The 23488-nt window shown below is 59.3% G+C and overlaps 1 protein-coding gene across 1 annotated transcript; it reads left to right on the top strand.

The window, feature by feature from the left end:
* Positions 1–1122: 1122 nt before the first annotated feature.
* On the top strand, positions 1123–20866 carry LOC142023131 (caspase-1-like). The gene is made up of 9 exons (XM_075013761.1): positions 1123–1200; positions 4198–4470; positions 5261–5415; positions 6508–6681; positions 6990–7224; positions 7345–7497; positions 15939–16048; positions 17829–17934; positions 19528–20866. Exons 1-8 carry the CDS (start codon positions 1194–1196, stop codon positions 17919–17921), a joined length of 1200 nt encoding a protein of 399 aa, XP_074869862.1. The 5' UTR covers positions 1123–1193; the 3' UTR covers positions 17922–17934; positions 19528–20866.
* Positions 20867–23488: the final 2622 nt, after the last annotated feature.

Below are 23488 nucleotides of genomic sequence, written 5' to 3'. Positions count from 1 at the left end.
CCTGGGGAGGAACCTGCATGGGCAGAAAACAAGCAAATGAGATTGGACTGGAAGAAATCTGCTACTGTGAAGTGGGTTAAAAGAGCCGACACCCGGGGATTCTGAAAGCTGCACAGCAGGAATGGCGGGCTGGGGAGATACTGAATGGCCTAATTTTCAGAGGTCCTTGCATCTCCCTCTGACTTCGGTGTGAGCTCAGCGCCTCTGAAGTGCAGTCCCCCAGGAGAGCCGGCGGCAGCTCAGAGCTGAGCTTGCAGTGGGAGGGAGTGAGCGCTGGATGCCGCGTTTCCCACTTGAACCAAGGCTCTGGGGATTCAGGGACTAGGTGAGATTTGGCCTGTGCTTGTGGGAAAAGGGCAGAGGCAGGCAGCAGCACCCGGGGCAGGGGGAGCTTCAGGCAACTGTCAAATAATTGGGGCTGTGTGGCTGTGGTGGAAGCAGGGCTGGTTCCACCCACGCTGGTGGTGGAACAGACGGGCACTGGCGTGAATCAGAATAGAGGGAAGTGGTGTCCTGCAGCAGCCAAGACTTGAAGGGACTGAGCTTGAGCAACACACCGCACCCAGCATCCTCTAGGGCAGGCCGAGCCCGCCCTGTCAAGGGCCACTTCCCTTGGGTGCACCGGTGCACCCTGCAGCTCCGGCTTTGGGCGTGAGGGAGAGGGGCAAAGCACCGCGTAACCAATGCCCAGGCAGCGCGGCTGCGAGGGCGCCGCAAACCAGCACACGAGCCTGCCTACAGAAGCCCCAGCGAGCGCGGCCCCCCTTCCCCCCCAGCGGGGCCGCTGCGTCCCGGCGCAGCCAGGGCCCTGCCTCTGCCGCAGCGCTCATGGCAGGGGCGGGCAGAGCCGAGCTGGGGAGCCCGGAGCGGGAGCGGCCGCGGGCCCTGCGCTAACGGGCGGCTGCCGGTGCAGACCCCCCGGCGGGCCCGTCCTCTTGTCTTGGAGGCTCCAACACGGGAGCTGCCCGGGCCGGGCCGGACCCAGCCCGCTGCCCGGCTGTGCTCTGCCATGGGCCGGGCGCGGCGCTCCGGGGCGGGGCTCCGGGCAGCTCCTCGTGGCCGCGGGCTGGGAGAGGACGGCGGGGGGGGCCTTTGCCGCGGCGGGGGCGGGGCGGGGCGGGGCGGGGCCGGGCCGCTTTCGCTTTCACCGAGCCCGCGGCGGCGGCTCGGCCCGGGCCCGGCTCCCGTAGGCGATGGCCGGTGAGTGGCGGCCCCGGCGGGGTCCCCGCGGCGTGAGCGGCGCCTCTGCCGGCCGTGCCGGGCCCGGCCTCGGGCGCTTCCGCTGCCGGGGGCCAGACACCCCCATCTCCCCCTGCCCCCCCTTCTCCCCCCCGCCCGGGGCCAGACACCCCCATCTCCCCCTGCCCCCCCTTCTCCCCCCCGCCCGGGGCCAGACACCCCCATCTCCCCCTGCCCCCCCTTCTCCCCCCCGCCCGGGGCCAGACACCCCCATCTCCCCCTGCCCCTCCTTCTCCCCCCCACCTGGGGCCAGACACCCCCATCTCCCCCTGCCCCCCCGCCCGGGGCCAGACACCCCCATCTCCCCCTGCCCCCCCTTCTCCCCCCCGCCTGGGGCCAGACACCCCCATCTCCCCCTGCCCCCCCGCCCAGGGCCAGACACCCCCATCTCCCCCTGCCCCCCCTTCTCCCCCCCGCCCGGGGCCAGACACCCCCATCTCCCCCTGCCCCCCCGCCCGGGGCCAGACACCTCCATCTCCCCCTGCCCCTCCTTCTCCCCCCCACCCGGGGCCAGACACCCCCATCTCCCCCTGCCCCCCCTTCTCCCCCCCGCCTGGGGCCAGACACCCCCATCTCCCCCTGCCCCCCCTTCTCCCCCCCGCCTGGGGCCAGACACCCCCATCTCCCCCTGCCCCCCTGCCCGGGGCCAGACACCCCTATCTCCCCCTGCCCCCCCTTCTCCCCCCCGCCCGGGGCCAGACACCCCCATCTCCCCCTGCCCCCCCTTCTCCCCCCCGCCTGGGGCCAGACACCCCCATCTCCCCCTGCCCCCCCGCCCAGGGCCAGACACCCCCATCTCCCCCTGCCCCCCCTTCTCCCCCCCGCCCGGGGCCAGACACCCCCATCTCCCCCTGCCCCTCCTTCTCCCCCCCGCCCGGGGCCAGACACCCCCATCTCCCCCTGCCCCCCCTTCTCCCCCCCGCCTGGGGCCAGACACCCCCATCTCCCCCTGCCCCCCCTTCTCCCCCCCGCCTGGGGCCAGACACCCCCATCTCCCCCTGCCCCCCCGCCCGGGGCCAGACACCCCTATCTCCCCCTGCCCCCCCTTCTCCCCCCCGCCCGGGGCCAGACACCCCCATCTCCCCCTGCCCCCCCGCCCAGGGCCAGACACCCCCATCTCCCCCTGCCCCCCCATCTCCCCCCCGCCTGGGGCCAGACACCCCCATCTCCCCCTGCCCCCCTTCTCCCCCCCGCCTGGGGCCAGACACCCCCATCTCCCCCTGCCCCCCCTTCTCCCCCCCGCCTGGGGCCAGACACCCCCATCTCCCCCTGCCCCCCCGCCCAGGGCCAGACACCCCCATCTCCCCCTGCCCCCCCGCCCGGGGCCAGACACCTCCATCTCCCCCTGCCCCCCCTTCTCCCCCCCGCCCGGGGCCAGACACCTCCATCTCCCCCTGCCCCCCCGCCCAGGGCCAGACACCCCCATCTCCCCCTGCCCCCCATCTCCCCCCCGCCTGGGGCCAGACACCCACATCTCCCCCTGCCCCCCATCTCCCCCCCGTCTGGGGCCAGTGCCCCCCCTTCCCCCCCTTCTGCATCCCCGGCCTGGGGCCAGCGCCCCCCATCACTGCCTCCCTGCCTAGGGTCAGACTCTCCTTATCTTCCACCGGGCCGCTCACACTGACTGGGACCAGCCCTGCCATCCCTGTCTGCTTCCCCCCGATGGGACCAGATCCCCCTCATTCCCCATCCTGGCCCCTCTCTCTGGATGGGACCAGCTCCCCCTATCCCAGCCCACTACCTTCAGATTGGGCCAACTCCCCTCTCAACCGGGCCAACTCCCCTCTCAACCAGCCCTCCTCCAGCAGGGGCCAGCCCCACATCACTGCCCATTTCCCTGGGGCCTGACTTGATGCTTCTGCCACCTCCTCTGGGGCAGGTTGCTGTGTCCTTCCCCAACCTTCCATACCCCGTGGATGGGACCAGCCCAGCGTCACTGCCTACACCCGCCAGATGAGACCAACTCTCCTCTCACCCACCCCAACCTGCCTTCCAGAGGGCCAGACCCCCCACCCCCCACGCTGCCTGCTTCTTGGTCCTTTTCCCCTGGCCTGTCTCTTGCTCAGGGCTGGGAGGGATCCTCCCCTGGGGCGAGGTAGTGGCACCCGCCTCGGCCCACGTAGCCAGCACTGTCTCAGTGAGTGCCGGCCGCATTAGCGTAGTGACTGCCCGGCGGTCCCCTGGCGGAGGGGGCTGGGGGCCTCTCCTCAAGCCCTCCTAGGTGCAGCCTCAGCCTCTCCCTGCTCTGTATATCTCCATGGGGAGCCTGCAGACCTCGCAGCTCTGCTGGGCTGTGCCTTTCGGCCACACACTCTGCCCCGCACCTCGGGCCCCCCACCTCAGAGCTGGCTCCCTGACAGGCTGGGCTGAGCCAGTGTGCTGGGTCCCCACGGGAGCTTTCTAGCTGCTTACCCTGAGGGAAAGTGGTTGTTAGGACCACCGGCGGCCTGGGTGAGATTTGACCTGAGCCCTGACTCATATGTGAATCCGTTCAGGACGTTGCCATTCGCACCATTGTCCTGGGAGGCGTGAGTTCACCCCACACTGTGTGCCTGGGACACATCACCCCTTGCAGCTCTCGTCAGGCTGGGAACAGCCATGGACTCACTTTAATGAAAGCTGCGAGGCTGGAAGACAAAACGACAACCTCACCAAAATGTCCCCCGTTAACGAGCCGGCCCAGCTTGTGTGCTCTTGGGCCTGCGCTGGTGGCTGGTGGAGTGGAGGCGGGGGTGGATTTTGTGTGAGGGGATGTGTGGGGCATACATGAAGTCCTGCCTGTGGGATGTGGCTGCCCTCGGCTGGTCCCTATGAGAGCTCCCTTAGTGCAACCCCCGTGTGATGGTGTGCCCGGGGTATGCATGTGGGGCTTGGCACCACCGAGGCCACATACAGACACCCTGAGGGCTGGCTGGGCCTGGGGGGAGGGCCCAGGGGCTCATGTGCCTGCTCTTACAGATCAGAAGCTGAGCAACGTGCGGACCAGGTTTGTGGAGCGTGTGAGCAAAGGCGTGATTAACAACCTCCTGGACGACCTGCTGGGGAGAGAGGTGCTGAATGAGGCGGAAGTGGAGATGGTGAGTGAGGGCCGCAGCACGAAGAGCGACCAAGCCAGATGTCTGATTGATGGGGTGCGGAAAAAGGGAGCCAGAGCCAGCGAAATATTCATCGAGCACCTTTGCTGCAGGGATGCGCACCTGGCCGCAGAACTGGGGCTGGCAGCCCCGGCAGGTGAGTGGCGACGCAGGGCTGCTTCTCCAGGCTCGGTGGAGAGGCACACCCGGGTGGGCCCCTGCTGGGCTGGGCCAGGTTCTCACGTGGGCACTGATCTTTGGGAGCCCCACTGCGTGCAGGGTTCTCTCCCCCTCCAGCGGGGTGTGTTGTGCACAGGGTCGTTAAACCAGCCACAAAGCCCAGTAGCTGTGGCCAAGGCCCATGCTACCCACTGGGCACAGAATGGCAGAACCAATGCCATGGACGCGCCCTTGCTCTTTCCAGGGGCTTTGTCTGCACTGGGTTTCCCTGAGCCCCCAGGTCCCAACGGCAGCTGGAGACCCCACCCTGCTGGGCATCAGCAAAAGGCTGAGTGGCTAAGGTGCTAGTACAGCCCCATGAGTGTCCTGCTGTGCGCTCTCCCCTTGGGACCTGGCTGGCGGCAGCTGAGCCAGGCCGCAGATGTTGCTCAGGGAGCGGGAGATGCTGCCCTCTTACCACAGCACCACGGGGCAGGGCTGCCCTGAGCCTGCCCACCATGTTCCGTGACCTCGGCACACCCAGATGGACAGTGGCAGCCCAGGCTCTGCATGGCCATGCAGAAGGGACTGTTTCCGCTGCACGTGGGCCCTCCCCCCAGTTGCACAGCCAGGGCTCGGCCTATCCCAGCCCCCAGAAGGCAGTGGCTTGTGCCCACACAGCCCCCACATTGCACTAGGCAGCAGGGAGGGCAGCCACGTCACCAGGCTGCGGCCCCTCTCAGCTTTGCTGTGGGGATTTCAGGGTAGTTACTAACTGCTCCTCTCAGCTGATGCAGGGGCTCCAGTGTCACAGCCGTCGCCAGCCCCTGGGAAGAACAACGCAGGGTCCGCTGCAGACACCCAGCCAGTGCCATGCGAGGACTGGATCAGGCCCTGCCCCCTGGAGGACTTCCGGCAGATCCAGAGGGAGGACGCGAAGGAGGTGCTCTGTCCTGCTCCCTTTGGGTTTCCCCGTCTGGTGTGCAGGGCAGAGAGCCCGGAGCTTGGGCACAGCCTCCCCCGTGTGCAGACAGATTCCTTGCACCCCTGTGGGTCCCAAGGGACCGGGGTGGGAACTGCCACCCTGACAACCTCACGCCCTAGCTCTGCACCTTTGTCCCTGTAGAGCGGAGCCAGAGCAGAAGCGGCTGGTCTCAGCGACATGATGACCTTTGATTTTAGCAGCCCAGAGACTGCAAGTTGCCCCTTCCTGCCAGGTAGCTGTGAGGCCCTGACAGCAGCACCGTGGCCCGGGTGGCTGATGCGATCCCTTGGATGTTGGGAGGGGCTGGGGGGTGGGAAGCAGCAGGATCTTTCTGAGCCCTCCCTAGGACGGTTGCTTTGCCAGGAGAAGCTGAGCTGCTCTGGGACTCGTGAGGCATGACGAGCTGCTCTGTGCAGGGCCCAGGCAGCAGTGACTAGTCGCAGGCAGTTTGATTTTGCAAAGCCAGACCGAGATCGTCCTCCTCCTCCTTCACGGGCCCCTAAAAACGCTCAGGAGGCAGGAGCCCGGCCCGAGGCAATGCTTTCCAGGGTTCTCTGCACCTCACTCTGGTCACAGCCCCTAGAACCGCCCCACATCCTGACACGGCAGGAATGCTCCCCGAACTGACCCGAACTCCACTGAGACCCCCCATTCTCCACCACCTGGCTATGCAGACCCGGCCCAGCTTTGGCTGTGGTGGCCCTAGTGTGGGCAGGATTATTTGACGCTGGGGTAAACTTGGGCTATACCCTTCAGGATGACTTAGGCTCTCTCCTCTCAATAACGGTCCCAGGTGAGAGTACTTGGGGGAACCCCTCTTTCTCTGCAGAAACCCCCCGCCATCTGGGGCCATGTGACGGGCTCCTTGTGGGGATGCAGAGGGGCATGGAGCAGAAGGGGGCTTCTTGCTCATTCGAGGCGTGGTCTCTCTTCTGGAGATGTGGGTAACAGCCTCCCTCTGGGTCAGGGCTCCATCCTGCCTTGTGCACCCAGCCCCCAAAATGAGGGCTATGGTGTGGCTGGCCCAGCATGGTTTTTCCTTTCTTACAGATATATCCCATCCAGGCCAAGGGGATGCGAACCCGCCTGGCCCTCATCATCTCCAATATTGAGTTTGACCATCTCCCCGGGAGGGCCGGGGCTGACGTGGATGTGAGTGGGATGCAGAGGCTTCTCGAAGGTCTGGGGTACAAGGTGGAAACCTGCCACAACTTACACTCCCAGGTACAGAATCTCCCCAAGCTGCTAGGGATGGTCCCAGGGGCCTGGGGAAGATACTGTGACCTTGGGTTGACTCATCCCTAACTCATTTCTCCCACGCAGGGATCTTGGGGTGGGTTTCTCCTAGGAGCGGGCAGTAGGGGAACGTTGGATCCCCCCTGCCAGGCCCTCTTTGGGGTGGGAATCTCCATCTGAGAGGTCGCTGGCTGCTGCCCTGGAGGTCATGTCCCCCCATCCCTCACTCTAGTGGGGCTCTCCAGAGGAGCACTGGTTCTCCTGGCTGCTGTGCACTGACCCTGTGTCACTTTCAGGCCATGCTGGAGACTCTGCAGCGGTTTGCTGCTCGGGAGGAGCACCAGACGTCGGACAGCACCTTCCTGGTGCTCATGTCTCATGGTGTCAGGGCTGGCCTGTGCGGGACCAAGAGCCAGGACGGGTCCACAGACATCCTTCCCATTGACACCATCTACAGCACCTTCAACAACAAGAGCTGCCGGGCGCTGCGGGGCAAACCCAAAGTGATCATCATCCAGGCCTGCCGGGGGGGTGAGCCTGCACCTGGGACGGGGCAGGGGGCATAACTGCGGGAAGGGCCGCCACTGGAAGAGGGGTGAGCAGGGGAAGGCCTGGGCTGCTTGTGGGCCCTAACTGGCACCTGTTTCCCAGAGACCCAGGGACACGTGTGGGTGAGTGACTCTGCAGAGGCCCCTGCCAACGGCTCCAGCCTCACGCCACAGTCCCCTGAAGGCCTAGAAGATGATGCTGTTCACAAAATCCACGTGGAGAGCGATTTCCTCTGCTTCCATTCCACAACACCAGGTAACTGGCTGCCAGGGAGCAGGCCCAGGGATGGGGGGGGCAGTTCTGGGACACCTACAGAGCTCTGCCTGGGGTCCCTCTGTGATGCAGGTTCAGGGGTCCCCAAGCACTGCACCCCATCCGCAGGCAGGAGTGACTCTCACTCAGCAGGTAGAAGAGGAAGTTGATTAGGTGACAGGCCCAGCTTAGCACAGAGGTGTCAGTACAGCTGGCAGAGACAGTCATTCTAACCCATCCTGGGGAGAGGAGCCCAAGGGGTGCCCCTCTGGGGTGTAGCTTCCCCCCTAGCCAGGCTGGCTGCCTTCCAACTCCCTCTCCCCCCAGCTTCTAACTGCCACTTCTGATTCAAACCCAGCTGGGCTCCTCCCTGCTCTTTGTTCAGGGCAGAGGTGTTACCTGCTAGCTTAGGTTACAGCCCCAGGGGGTCATCCTTAGCTGCTGGGAGCTGCTCTGCCTGTCACACACACGTCCAGCCTGAGTCTCACACATCCACTGCCCCCACTCCCAGACCGAACTGAGTGGGGTCACTTAGCCAGTGACCTGGGGAAGTTCGGGGCCCTCCCTGTGTGACAGGGCATTGGCTGTGTTGGTGGTGTTCCCCTTGACATGGACCACCTCCATGTCGTAGTCCTGCAGGAGCAGACTCCACCGCAGGATCTTGGCGTTGGCCCCTTTCATGTGATGCAGCCAGGTCAGGGGTGAGTGATTGGTGTACACGGTGAATGCTGTCCAAACAGGTACGGCTGCAGCTTCCCCAGTGCCCACACCATGGCCAGACATTCCTTCTCTATGGCTGCGTAGTTCTGCTCCCGGGGCAGCAGCTTCTTACTCAGGTACACGATGGGGTGTTTCTTCCCCTTGTCGTTCACCTGCATTAGCACAGCGCCCAGCCTCATGTCTGAGGCATCGGTGGACACCATGAAGGGCTTGTCAAAGTCTGGATTTGCCAGCATGAGGGCCTTAGCCAGAGCCTCCTTCAGCGCGCAGAGGGCCTCTTGGCACTGCTTGGTCCAGACCACCTTGTCAGGCTTGCCTTCCTTACACAGCTCTGTGAGGGGGGGCTGCGATGGAGCTAAAGTGGGGCACAAACCTCCGGTAGTACCCCGCCATCCCAATGAAGGCCCGGACCTGCTTCTTAGTCTGGGGTGTTGGCCAATCTCTGACAGCCTCCACTTTAGCTGGCTCTGGCTTTAAGCAGCTGCTGCCCACCTTGTGGCCCAGGTAGGTCACCTCAGCCATCCCCACCTTGCACTTCCCTGCCCTGATAGTCAGCCCAGCCTTCTAAAGTCTGTCCAGCACCTGCTTGACCTGAGACACATGGTCCTCCCACGTCTGGCTGAAGATGCAAATGTCGTCCATGTAAGCCAGGGCAAAGCTCTTCATCCCTTTCAGTAGCTGGTCCACCAGACGCTGGAAGGTTTCAGGGCCCCCTTGAGGCCGAAGGGCAGGACCAGGAACTCACAGAGCCCCACAGGGGTGGTGAAAGCCAACTTGAGCTAGGCATCTTCGTCAAATGGCACTTGGTGAGGTCTGTGGTGGTGAGGTAACAGGCTCCCCCGAGGTTGTCCAAGAGGTCGTCGCACCTGGGCATGGGGTAGGCTTCTGATACAGTGATGGCATTAAGCTTGCGATAGTCCACACAAAACCGGACAGACCCATCTTTTTTAGGGACTAACACCACGGGAGAGGCCCAGGGGCTGGAGGAGGGTTGGATCACCCCCAGAGCCAGCATGTCTTCAACCTCCCGCTCTATGTCCTGAGCCGTCTTCCCTGTGGCTCTGAACAGCGCACACTTGATAGGGGCGTGGGTGCCTGTCTCTATTTGGTGGACAGCTAGGTCAGTGCGTCCGGGTCTGTCAGAGAACAGCTGCTGGTGTGAATGCAACACCTCCTTGATCTCCGTCTGCTGGGCAGGGTCAGCTGGTCTGAGAGGGGAACAGACTCCAGCAAGGAGCCGGCTCCAGTCCCTTTGAGCAAATCCACCAAGGGATCATCCCCCTGCCCCTCCCAGTGTCTGCACATGGCCAGCACCAAGTTCTCTCTGTCCCAGTAAGGTTTCATCATGTTCACATGATAGACCCAGTGGCTGTGGGCCCGGTTCGACTGTTGCACCACATAGTTCACCTCGTTTATCTGTTGACGACCTTGAAGGGGCCATCCCAAGCAGCTTTCAGCTTGTTCCGCTGCACAGGTACAAGAACCATCACTTGGTCCCCAGTGGCGTAGGCTCGGGCCCGGGCGTTACGGTCATACCAGACCTTTTGCTTCCTTTGGGCCCTGGACAGGTTCTCCCTGGCCAGCCCAAGAGCTCAGTGAGTTTTTCCCGGAAGGTCAGTACATATTGTACCACTGACTCCCCTTCAGGAGGGGCCGTCCCCTCCCACTCTCCTCCGAGCAAGTCCAGGGGTCCCCGTACCCTCCTTCCATACAGCAGCTCAAATGGGGAGAACCCTGTGGATTCCTGGGGAACCCCCCTGTATGCAAACAGCAGGTGGGGTAAATAGTTGTCCCAGTCATGGGGGTTTTGATTCATGAAGGTTCTCAGCATCTGCTTCAGAGTCCCATTGAACCTCTCCACCAGCCCATTGGTCTGCAGGTGGTAGGCTGTGGCCCAGGTGTGCCGGACCCCACACTTGTCCCACAAGCTTTGCAGCAGGGCCGACATGAAGTTGGACCCCTAATCTGTGAGGACCTCCTTGGGGAACCCCACTCTGCTGAAAATGGACAGCAGTGCATCCGCCACGGTGTCGGCGTCGATAGAGGTCAGGGCCACTGCTTTTGGGTATCGTGTGGCAAAATCTACCACCACCAAAATATATTTCTTTCCAGAACGCGTTGTCTTGCTGAAGGGTCCCACTATGTCCGTAGCCACTTTCTGGAAAGGCTCCTCTATGATGGGCAGTGGCCTCGGGGCATCTTTCCCCTTGTCTTGGGTTTTCCCCACCCTCTGGCAGGGATCTCAGGACAGGCAATATAGACGGACCGCTGCAAAGATCCCAGGCCAAAAAAAGTTCTGTAACAACCTTTCCCTGGTGCGGTGGATCCCCTGGTGTCCTGCGTGTGGGACATCATGGGCTAGGTACAGCAGCCTGCGCCGGTACTTTTGGGGAACGACCAGTTGCCTCTGGACCTCCCATGGCTCTGCTTTGCATCTGGGAACCCATTCCTGGTACAGGAATCCCTTCTCCCACAGGAATCTCTCCCTGGAGCCCTCCCCCAGCTGTGGAGCTGGGCTGAGACTGGCCAGTTCCCTCATCTTCTGCAAGGACGGGGTTTTTCTGCTGCTTTGCCTGGAACTCTTCGGTCGGGGCAGGGGCGGAAGCTGCTTCCCCTTCTCTGCCTGGCTCCAGAACCACCAGCCTGTGAGACCTGGTTTTTGGGGGCCCCCTTTCTCCCAAGGTTGGCCCCTGTGGCTTCTGTGGCTTTGGCTGGGTATCTACTCCTGAACCTGGGGAGAGCACCCCTCATTTTCTTTGGCCGCGGGTCAAGACAAAGGCACGAGGGCGTTCACCTGGCCAGTTCTCCAGATCACCCCCCATTAGTACATCAGCAGGCAAATGGCTGTGCACGCCCACTTCCTTGGGGCCTTCCTTATCCCCCCATTTCAGGTGCACCCTCGCCATGGGCACCTTGAAAGGTGTTCCGTCGATTCCCGTTATAGTCAGGTGGGAATTGGGCATCATCTGGCCCCGTGCCACCACCCCAGGCCGGGCCAGTGTCACGTCAGCGCCTGTGTCCCAGAACCACATAGACTTCCTCCCATCCACCTCGAGGGGTGTGAAACACTCGCTCCGCAGAGGCATTGCTGCCCCCACTCTGTAAACTGACCTCTGAGCATTTGGGCCCCCTGAGGAGCTGGTCTGTGGGGCGGGCTTGGTCCAAGCTGAAGACACCCTGTCATCACCACCCGCCTTGGCCACCAGCCCCTCTGGCTTCTGGGACTCCACCCAGTTGACTCCATGACCCCCCGGCCTGCTCAACCTGTCTGCGAACTTGGGGCACTGGGCCTGTCTATGCCCCTTCTGCCCACAGCGATAACAGCCCAGGTCTTGCTGAGTCCCTTGGGCCGGCTGCTCTGTCCAGGCTCTGGCTGGCCCTCTGGGGGGGTGAGTGGCCACCCCCTCTTTCCTGGGCTCGCCCAAGAGGTGGTCCCCTCTGTTGTACAGCCACGAACTGGTCTCTCTGAGATTCCCGGTCTCTCTGGGACGCCCTCTCTTTCTGGGGTTCACTTTCAAACCTGGCCTGGCTGTTTGTGAAGTCATCTGCCAGCTTCCCCACGCTGTGTGGATCCCCTGGCGTCCGGTCCTTGAGCCGCACCCTCAGGTCAGGGGAGCACATTTCAAAGAATCGTTCCAGGACCATCAGCTTGACCAGGTACTTTACGGACTGGGCTCCCACCCCGAACACCCACTTTTGGTAGTGTTGCATCAGGTGGGAGACTGCGTCTACATTGGTCTCCTCTGGCCTCTTCTGCGCCTCCTGGAACAACTTCTTGTACATCTCAGGAGTCAACCCGAACTTATGCAGCAGGGCCTGTTTGAACCGTTCATAGTCCCCAGGCTGCAGCCCCACCAGCTGGCTGAGCACCGCTGCGGCCTTCTGGCCCAGCAAGGGGGTGAGGTGTTGGAGTCATTCGGCTGGGGGAACCTCGTGCAACTGGCGGGCTCACTCAAAGAAGGTAAGGAACCTGTCCACGTCCCCTGGGTCCTGACGCTGGACCATCACGCGCATCTCCAAGTGACTGGTCACCCCGAGCCGCCTGTCCCTGTCCCCACTTACTGCAGCTGGGGCCTCTTCGCATCTCGTCTGTGCCATGGTCCGCTTGTGCTCTTGCTCTCGCTCTCTCTCCTCCCGCTGTCTCTCCTGTTCCTGGCGCTCGTGCTTGCACTCTCTCCCGTTCCTGGGCTTCCAGTTCCTTTAATCGCACCTCGAGCTCCAGCCGTCACAGTTCTGCCGCGGGGGACTTCGCCCGTGATGGACCACCGCTAGCTGAGCACGACCTGGTGGGCACCGCGTCTGCCTGATGGCGTCCAGCCCCCGCTCCTGTCTGAGAATCTGAAACACTCCCAGCGGGTGACCGGCCACTTCCTGCCAGGACAGGATCTGCCCCCCGGATCGGTCATTTTCTTCCAGCTGGGCAATCAGCTGGGCCTTGGTCACCTTCCCCACAGGCAGGCCCCTCTCTCTTCACAGCCCCACAAGGTCTGCCTTCAGGAGTTGGGTAGAATCCACCTCCGTGCCGTCTCCCGTGGTATCCACTCCCTGGCAGAAGCTGCAGTACTGCAAGGCTCCCAAAAATCACTTTTTTCCACCTCTGGCTCTTGTGAGGCGCCTTCCTTCTCCTGCGCTCAGTCAGTCGCTGCAGGGAGCTCATCCGTGGGTGCAGTGCATCCCACAACTGACACCAGTGTGGTGGAGTTCAGGGGTCCCCAAGCTCTGCACCCCGTTGCAGGCAGCCGTGACTCTCATCAGCAGGTAGAACAGGAAGTTTATCAGGTGACAGAGGCCCAGCTCAGCACAGAGGTGTCAGTGCAGCCAGCAGAGACAGTCATTCCAACCCGTCCTGGGGAGAAGAGCCTGAGGGGTGCCCCTCTGGGGTGTAGCTTCCTCCCCTCACCAGGCTGGCTGCCTTCCAGCTCCCTCTCCCCCCAGCTTCAAACTTCTGCCTCTGATTCAAACCCAGCTGGGCTCCTCCCTGCTCTGTGTTCAGGTCAGAGGTGTTACCTGCCAGCCCAGCATCTGATGAAGCAGGTCTTTGCCCACAAAAGGTTACGCTTCAAAATATGTTAGTCTATAAGGTGCCACAAGACTTCTTGTTGTTGTCGCAGCTACAGACTAACACGGTGACCTCTCTGATACCTGCCAGCTTAGGTTACAGCCCCAGGGGGTCGTCTTTAGTGGCTGGGAGCTGCTCTGCCTGTCACACACACATCCAGCTTGAGTCTCACCTGTACTCCCCCCAGTCCCTCACACCCTCCCAACCCGCTTCTGCTCTGCGGAGCTGCTCCCACCTTAGCCTCTAACGGCCTCCTCCCGGTCAGCCCACAGGGCCTCTGCTGTGGCCTGCCCTCCTAGCCATGCGCTGGGCCTGAGGCACTCTGCTCCCATGCCCTTGGAACATAAGCCCTTTGGTGGGGTTGCCCCTGGGCCCTCTTGTGTCTTCGCAGGGCTATGCCCTTGGCTCACTTCCCTTCGCTCTCCAGAGCGTCTCTCAGGCCTCAGCTCTCGCCCTGCCTTGCCTGTCTCCTGCCATCCAATCCCACCTCTTGGCTTGGCTCTCTGACTTCTCCCTGCACGTGCCCTGTTGCCATCTTACCCTGAACATGGCCGAACCCAGACACCTCTCCTCCTCTCCCCTCCCAGACCTTCCCCTTCTCCACCACGTACGACAGCCTCAGCCCCCACGCAGGCCTGCGCCCAGTGGCTGTATCTGACTCCACCCTCTCCCTGGCTGCCCAGCCAGCCATTTCCAGCTCTGCTGGGTCTTCCTCAGCATCTCCAAATCTCTTCGTTTCTTTCTGTTTCCACAGGCACGTCTCTTGGCCAGGTCCCAGAGCATCCCCTGACTGCTGCACCAGTATCCCCCAGTCACCCGGCTGCTCCCTTTTCCAGAACCCAGCGCTAGAGCCCCCTTCCTTGCACATCCATCTGATCATGTCCCCTTTCCATCTCTGGCCAAGGCGGTGGGTGGGCAGGAGATGCTGGAGATTCCACCCCCCCACCCCCGCCAGCGAGCAGCCTGGGGAAGATGCCGTGACTTTGGCTTAGCTGATCTCGGCTTGGTCCCTGCCCAGCAGGGGTCCTGGTCAACACCCGCCTCTGGGCTTGGCAGTAAGGACCCCCGCAGTGAGCACAGCTGGCAGCACTGCTGGCCGGTTCTTTGCCATGCTTCCCCTCGGCCAAACACTGCACAGCCAGGAGCATTGGAGGCCCCTTTGGAAAGCAGAGCCGAGATGCTGGAGCACAAGCCTCTCCCCCAGCTGCCCGGGAGTCAGGAAGGCCAGAAGCCCATTCCTGGCTGTGCCTGTAGCCAGGGGGCTGCACTCACAGTCTCTCGAGGTCTCTTGGCTGCCCAGCCACTGCTGCCATCAAGGTCTGCAAAGGGGCTCACTAGAGTGGCTCGAGTTGGGGCAGCAGGTGCGGTACCCACACCTGGATTTCCTGCAGGAGATCTGTGACTCAGAGTGGGAAGCCCTTTCCAGGAGGCCCAGCAGGTGAGGGCCCCTTTGCGATAAGCAGAGACTCAGAGCGGTTCTGCTGTTGTCCTCTCCGTTGTATTTCACTGTGCTCTGTTTACAAGGCTGCTGACGCATGAGGTATGAAATTGGGCCCAGCCCATCCTGCCGCTTGTGCAGCCCTGACCAGAGTTCCCAGGGGTATGGCTGGAAATCACCCTGCTGGCTCCAGTGCTGATGTGCCCTTTGTACCTCTGCAGGGAGCAGATTTCCGAGAGCAGGGCACTTGTGAGATCCAGTGGCAGGAAACCGAGGCTAAACAAACTCAGCCTGGAGATAAAGCCCCAACCTTTTCCCCTGAGAGCAGTTAACAAGGGACAGTTGGGGCAGAGACACCTGCAGGCTTGAAATGAAGATCAGGTTTCTCTTTGTGAACGGTTTGTTTTGGCTCAGTGAGACGAGATGGGCTCCATGCGGGACTCTGGGGTGGTGGTTTGTGGCTGGGCTGTGCAGGAGCAGCAGTTCCCCAAGCAGGTTACGCAGTGGTGGGTCCCTGGAACGAGCCTGGCACGTTTGCTGCACAGAGGAGGCTGCTTTGACACTGTCTGCAGGAGGCTGCACTGGCAGGGTGTTCTGCCAGCCCTGGAAATGGAAGGACTGAGTGGAGGAAAGCACTGGCCCAGGTGCTCATAACGGCCCTGTAGCTGAGTGGCCACCTATTGCCTCCCAAGCATCTTCTCACGGCTGGGGCTTGCTCCCTGGCCTCCCGCATCTGTGGCCGTCCTGCCTTGAAGAAACCACAGTTCAAGTGGTAATTCCACCAGCCCCACAAGGGGTCCTGTTTGCAGAGCCCTCAGGTGCACACTGTCCCCCTCTCCCATAGCTAAGGCAAACCACAGTCTTCTCCCAGCTGTAGCTGGGCAGAGCCCCTCCCCTGCTTGGGCAGGCTCCCTCTCTGCCCTCCCTGTCTGGAGAGCTTTCCCTTCTGGCCTGAGCTGCGGAAGGGTCCCTGTCTGTGGAAATGCCTCACTTGCCGATGAGCAGCCTCCCTGCCTGTCCCTCTCCCTGACCTGCAGAACCACTCAGCTGTGCCCTCTTCTCTTTGCTTAACTGCCGCCAGGCCGAGAACTCCCAGCTGCCCCATGAACGGGGAATCTCTTTGCCAGTCCCCGTCACCCCTTCCCCCTCTTGTCTGGTGTCGGCTGTAGCCGGGAAGAAGAGAAGCAGCCTTGCCCCAGGGTATGTAACAGCCTTTTGTTCCCACAGACACTGTGTCCTGGAGAAGTCCAAAAACCGGCTCCGTCTTCATCACTCGCCTGATAGAGCAGCTCCGGACCAATGCCTGGCACTTCCCCTTGGAGGAGATCTTCCGAAAGGTGGGGTGGCTTTGGTGACTGTCCCTCCTGCTGGGTGACAGGCAGTGCTACCCCCTGCCAATGCTCAGCAGCACTGCAGCAGGGACCACCCCATGAGGAACTCTGGTTGCTCAGGCAAATCAGCCAGCGCTCATTGTCGGGAGAACGGGCTCCAGGTCTGTTTAAGCATCTTCCTTCCTAACCAAGGCTCAGGTTCTGCCACAGGTACTTTAGTAAAAGCCCTGAGACAGAACAAAGCAAAGGACAATCACAGGAGTTCGTGGTTGCTCCCTGACTTTCACTAAAAATAGCAGGGGGAGGGTCTGGCCTGGTGAGGGGGTGAAGCTGAAGCCCCCAGTGGACACTGACAGCCCAGGCCGGGCTGGGAGAGGGGGATTGCAGCCTTCCCAGCAGCAGCTGGAACTGAAGTCAGAGACGTTGGTTAAAATCAGGGAATTTGTCTCTCCCTCAGAACCTCAGTCCCGTGTCGGGGCACCGCCCGGGGAGGAGCTAGACCCTGGCCTGCTTGATGGGAAGAGGGGCTCCCGGCTCTTAGGAGAGGGTGGAAAGTGCGCTGCTCTGGGACAGTCTGACGTGGGACTCCTTCCTCGCTCAGGCGGCGGCCACTCCATCATGCGCAACTTACCGAATGGGAGCTGAGTGTGGGTGACCCTAGGGCGCAGAGCGCTCGCCCTGGTCTAACCTTGTCTCCTCCTCAGGCAGAGGGGGAACTGAACTGGGATCTTCCTGGGCCGCCAGCTGCTTTGCACGGAAGTAGATGTGCTCAGAGTGCACCTCCTGAATGGTTCCCCCCCCCGGCAGCATAGGTGGAGAACGTCTATCCCTGCCCGGCTGAGGCCAGTGCTGAGAGTAAGGTGGGGGGTGGGCATTTGGGCTCCTAGTCCCCAGCAGGAACACAGGCATCTAGGAGACTTTTCCAGCAGAAACGTAGGTGCTAAGTGAGTTTCTGCAGGCCACCGTGGTGCCTACAACTGGGCTGCAGGTGCTGGAGTCCCTTTGTGGGCCTGGGACCAGCCCTCGGGGCGGAGTTTGAGTGCATCCATCCCCACTCACGCCATCGTTCCGGAGATGGCCCTGTAATGCACGTTTCGGAACAGAGCCAGTCACTCACGCCTGCGATACAGCTGGAACGCGCAGCTCTGCCAGGCCGTGGCCGTGGGGATGTTCTCAGCATCGACGTCACTCACGCAATTCACACTGCAAAGCCCGGAAGGGACCACGGCGAAGATCTCTTGCCCTCTTCTCCCGTTCTCGCCAAGCCTGCTGGTGGGGCAGGGCTTCATCCGTCTCTTCTCCCACCTGGAACCCTGGTCCCCCCCTCCCTTCTTGAACGTGCCCTTCCCCCTCCACTCCCACCCTTTTCCTTCCTTCCTCTCTCACCAGTGGCCATGGAACCATCAAGCTCTCAAAGAGCCTCTGCCCTGGGGAGTTCCTTCCAAAACGGTTTAGTGGCTGCAGCCTGTTCCTTGTGCGCAGGAGCCCAGCCAGAGCAGCCTGGGCATGCGTGCCGTGACCGACGGCAGCATGTGCTCTGACATACATAGGAGGTGAGCTGGTTGTGTCAGAGGTGGCTTGAGCGCCCCTGTGCTCTAGTGGAGGTAGAGGGTGTACCCTGGCCGTCGTCATCCCTATTCAGATTCCCAGGGGAAAGCCTGCTCTGGATTCCTTCTCCCCCCGGGTTATCCAAGGTCTGTTCTTCCTACCAGTGGATTGTTTTGTGTTCAGAGGGCTGCCAGACCCCTGGAATTGTTAACTGATCTGACTTTCCTCCCTGTCTCAGGTACAGCTCTCCTTTCAGAACTTTCCTGCTCAGATGCCCACAAAGGAAAGAACGACCATGATAAAAAAGTTCTACCTGTTCCCAGGCCATTAGAACCAGCCCTGCAGTAAGTATTTCATCCTGGAGTCTGTCAGCAACATGTCCACCATGACCCGAAAGTGCACATATTTATGAGGGATGGGGCTCTCGTTCCAGATGTATCTTGTAAGTTCACTTTCAGTTCTCAGTTCCAGATTGCTCAAGGTCCGGTAGAGTTAGATTCCACTTCAAGGCAGCTTCTTCCCTTATGTTAGGGCTCAAGCCACTTAGATGTACCCATGCTCTGAACTGAACTTAAATCTTCTCTCCGGAGAAGCAGGCTGTTCGAAGGAAAAGGGCTGGATAGACAGTTTCTAGCAGTAAAAACTTTGTAGCTAATCTTTTCCTCTTAGAGCAGCTCTGTGCTTGGAGAAATGAGTAATGCATAGCACTGAAAAGGACGTTTCGTTCTAGGGAAACAGGCAAACTCCAGGAACTCTGAACAGGAAACGGCATTTGTTGGGGGCGGCGGGGAGGAGGGGAAATCAGCTCAGACAAAAGATTTTTTGTTGAGACTGATGGTTCAGAATGGGAGGGCAGCTACTATCTGGTGTGGACATGAATAAAGTGTGAGCCTTTCCCATCTTAGCTGAAACGATCTCCCAGTGGGTGTGACGCTCCTTGGGAGGGAAAACTGGCTGGAGAGTCAGGAATGAAAGGAAATGATCAGGAGCCCTGGGGAGAACAAGCATTAGCTCTGCTGTTATCAAATACCTGCTGTAGTGAAGTGGGAGGGGAAGTGGAAGGAGTTGGGACCATTAACGGGGACCTGGCCAACCCAGGGTGAGCAAGAAATAACGTGATTGAGAAATGCAGAAAATTCCTTTGGTGGAGAGTCACCTGAAAGAAGCCCCAGCTGGGAGGCAGCTCTGCTGAGTGGGCACTTGAGGCTCTGGTGGCAGAGAATCGTAGTGCAGTAATCCAGTAATGTGTGTTACACACAGAGACAGCAAATAACGGAGCAAGGGCAAGTTGGCTCTTCACTATGTGGGGTATGTCTGGCGCACTGCAGCCTGTTGTGGGCACAGCGTCGCCAGCAAGGCCCTGGCTGATTAGAAGGATGGCCAGAAAAGCAAAGGACTGCTCAGGTGGTGGAAGGCACCCAGAGCTCTGGGCAGACGTGCAAACCAGTTGTAAAACCCATGCCGTATACAGAGCAAACAGCTGTGTGCCAAAACCTCTCTCAGGCTCCCCAGATGCACTCTGTCCCCACCCTTCCCATCAGCCAGTCCTCTCTCCCTCCCACAAACTCCCTGAGCCTTGAGCCCAGAGGCACTGGCCTGGTTACCGAATCCGACTGGGAGGCAGAGGAAGGGATACAGATGAGCACCACTAGGATGCAGAACTGCTGGCAGAAGAGCCAGTGTCTCTCTTGCAGGGACAGTTTTTGCTGAGGAGGGAACAGACCAGCCTTATGCTGCACCCTGCTGGTGCTGCCTTCAAGGGCATAAACCCCTAAGAGCTGAGGTAGTTCCCCAGCTCGCCTGCAGGAGCTCTGGCCAAGAATGAGACTCCCACACACGTGGCATCCTTAGCGGCCCTCCTGGGGAGGGAGAGCCATTGCGTAGCCTGTGCTGCCAGGCTGCCCTGGTGAACTGTCGCTCGTCTCTCTCCTCTCCAGATACAGCAGAGCAGGCCCCAGTCCTGCGGGGCCTGCCTCAATCAGCGTCCGCGCACTCAGCATCGGCACAGAGCTGCAGGTCTCTCCTCCTGCCTGTGCTCTCCACCTGTAGCTGTTCTCTGACCGGCCAGAAGTGCCTTCAGCCTCTCACCAGCCCCTTACCCCAGGGAAGGGCCTCCTCTTTGTGACAGAACAACAGGGATCCCAGCGGCCACCCGAAGACACGTCTGAAATGCTTGTGATGTAATGGGCGAGTAGCAGGCGGCTCCTTGGGCCAGACTGATGTTGCAAAGCAGGAAGAGAGGGCAGCCTCCATCCGACTGCATCACGAAGCAGATTCTTTCCCAGTGCTCCGCAGCATCAGCCTGCGGTTCCTGCTGCCACATAGCAATAAATGAGTCTTCGAGTGAGAGACGCCAGCAACCCCACAGCCATCTAACACTTACAGGACTGACCCAGTGGGTCCCACCTCTGAGATCCAGTACACAGCTGATCATTCCCTCCATTAGCCAGACAAGTGAGTGCTGCACGCTCCTTGGTAAATAAGTGGTCTCCCATTTGGGATTCCAGACACAAGGGGCACACCTCCACTGTCGGTATGAATGTAAGAGTGGGCAGACTGGCTCATACCATAGGTCCATCTAGCGCAGTATTCTGTCTTCTGCCAGTGGCCAGTGTGAGGTGTCCCAGAAGAATGAACACAACAGGTAGTCATCGAGTGATCCTTCCCCATCACCCATTCCCACCTTTTGACAGATAGGCTAGAGGCACCATATCTACCCACCCTGGCTCATATCCATCGACTGGACCAAACCTCCATGAACTTATCTAGTTCTTTTCTGAACCCTGCTAAAGCCCTGGCCTTCCCCACCTCCTCTGGCCAGGCTGACTGTGTTGCATGGCGAAATATTTGCTTTTGTTTGTTTTGAACCTGTTCCCCATTAATGTCATTTGGTGACCTCTAGTTCTTATGCTATGGGAACAAGCAAATAACTTTTCCCTTGTTCACTTTCGCCACACCAGTCATTTTACCCATTTCTATCAGAGGTCTCCTCTTTTCTAAGCTGGCAAGTCTGTGTTTTTAAATTCTCCATCTGGCAGCCATTCTGAACCCCTAATAATTTTTGTTGCCTGTTTCTGAACTTTTTCCAATGCCAGGACATCTTTGAGATGAGGCATCCACGTCTGTAGGCAGTATTCAAGACGTGGGCATACTGTGAATTTATATAGAGGCAGTGAGATACCCTGTCTTATTCACTATCCCTTTTTAATGATTCCTAATGTTCTGCTTGCTTTTTTGATGGCTGCTGCACATTAAATGGCTATTTTCAGAAAACTATCGACAGTGACTCCAAGATGTTTCTCTTATGTGGCAACTAATTTTGTACCTGTATTTGGGATTATTTTCTGTTGTACATTACTTGGAATTTATCGATTCATCTGCCATTTTGTTGCCCAGTCACCTAGTTTTGCAAGATCCTTTCGAAGCTCTTCAGTCTGCTGTGAACTTCACTACATTGAGCAGTTTTGTAGCATCTGCAAATTTTGCCACCTCACTCTTTACCCCCTTCTCCAGATTGTTTATGAATATGTTGGACGGGGTAGGTCCCAGTACAGACCCTTGGCAGACATCACCAGTTACACCTCTCCACCCTGCACCCTGAATGCCTCTCCACCCTGGCCGTTCAGTCCTACCCTTTGTTGTCTATCTTTTCACCAGCTACTGATCCATGATAGGACCGTACCTCTTATCTCATGACAGTTTTCTTAAGAGCTTTTGGTGAGGGAGCTTGTCAAAGGCTTTCTGGAAAGCTAAATACTCCATGTTCATTGGATCCCTGACCACACAGAACAGTTTGGGAGGTGCTGCTCTAACTTATGCCAGCTGGCAACAGTCCCCAAGGCAGGCTCAGCAGGTAAGGCTCCAAGGGTGGAGGGAATCTAGCTGTGGGTTGGGAGGGGTCTGTGTGGGGCAGTCTGGATGCACAGTGGCTCATTGGGAGGTTCTGGTTGCAACCAGTGTTCTCGGTAAGCTAAGTGCTTGGACAGCTGCCTGAGAGAGATTCAGGTACCTCCCAGCTGATAAGCAGAGCACCCACAGCGTATGGTTCTACTGGTGGGGCACATCCCCATATGCCTTGGTGCACATAAAATTTATTCTGTCTATGGATGGAAAAACCTGTGGGAACTCTGGCTGCAATGATAATGTGACTCTGTGGGTGGGGCTGAGCAGGGAGGGCCTGGATGTCATGTGGATAGAGCTCAGCAGGGGGAGGGATTCCACGTGGGAAGTGCAGATGCTGGGGGAAGAGGATTCGGGGGGTGGGGTCCAGATGCAATTGGCAGGGGCTCTGTGGGTGGGATCCACAAGCAGATTGCTTGTTGGGATGGTCCAGGTGCCCAGGGCAGAGGGGGCAGCAAAGGGCAGGTGGGAGAGCTGGCAGTCAGGTGGGACCAGGTCTGGATGCATGGAGGGCTGGGCAGATGAAGAACAGCTCCCTGTACAGTGATCCCTCCTGCTGCAGCTGAGGAGCAATGGGTGCAAGAATCAGGGGATGGGGAGTTCTCAGAGCTTCCAGCACATGGGGGAGGGTCTGAACCAATCCTATATGCTTTGCTGGGCAAGAAGTCATCTCATCCTCCCCAGCCAGAAACTGAACCCACAGCACAGGGTAGGAGTCATCAACCAGGTCTTCCCTCGTCAAACTCCCCACCCCCCAGTAACTTACCTCTCTGCCAGCTGCCCTGGGCACCCAAAACATACTGCTGGGGAGGTCATAACAGCCATACTGAGTCAGACCATAGGCCCATCAAGCCCAATATCCTGTCTTCCAACAGTGGCCACTGCCAGAAGCCCCAGAGGGAATGAACAGAGCAGGGAATCATCAAGTGATCAGTTGCCTGTCACCCATTTCCAGCCTCTTGCAGACAGAGGCCAGGGACACCCTCCTGCCCATCCCGGAGAACAGCCATCGATGGACCTGCCCCCATGGATTTATCTCGTTCTTTTTTAAACTGTACCATAGTCTTGACCTTGACAACATTCTCTGGCAAGGAGTTCCACAGGTTAACTGTGCATCATGTAACAATATTTCCTATTGTTTGTTTTAAACCTGCTGCCCATTAATTTCATTTGGTGACCCCTAGTTCTTGTGAGGAGTAAATAATTCCTTATCTATTTTCTACACACCAGTCATGATTTTATATACCTCTATCATATCCCCCCTTAATCGTCTTTTAGCCAAATTAAAAAGTCCCAGTTTTATTACTCCCTCCTCATACAGCAGACACTCCATACCCCTAATCATTTTGTTGCCCTTTTCTGAACCTTTTCCAATTCCAATATGTCTTTTTTGAGATGGGGCGACCACATCTCTACACAGATTTCCAGATGTGGACATACCATGGATTTAGATAAAGGTAATATGACACATAAATAGATCACAAATAAATGCTCTTGTGGCTTCCCTTTGCTTCTGCATCAGACATTTATTTTTCTGTGCAGATGCAAAAAAATACGTGTGGGACAAATTCTGCACATGTGCAGCAGCACAGAATTCCCCCTGGAGTAACCAAGCATCAACTTCCTGGACATCACAATTAGTTTCAACAATGATGCTTTACATCCATGTGTCATGGTGTCTGGAGCGGCTCTCAACTGTGAATGCCAGTCTCCGGTCAGACTGCTAGAGGACAAGGCAGACACCCCAAACTGGTAGTATGTTCCGTAATTCTTGTTCACCCAGCAAATAACGAATGTGCACTCCTGGGTTCCTCTGATCATCTCACCAGGCAGCCATGGTTCCTGCATATGCCTGTTCCAACATGTGGTGCACTTCAATCGGTGCACTAAATACATCAAGAACAGTTTTGTGGGTGCAACCAGACCGTCACCACCCCATGATCTCTAATAGAAAAATGATAAAAGACAAAAACATTATCACCTGGCACGAACGTGTTT

Source organism: Carettochelys insculpta, chromosome 19 (assembly GCF_033958435.1).
Source record: "Carettochelys insculpta isolate YL-2023 chromosome 19, ASM3395843v1, whole genome shotgun sequence".
Lineage (NCBI taxonomy): Eukaryota > Metazoa > Chordata > Testudines > Carettochelyidae > Carettochelys > Carettochelys insculpta.
Note: the sequence above shows the minus strand (reverse complement) of the source record. Positions and strands in the feature narration are given on the sequence as shown.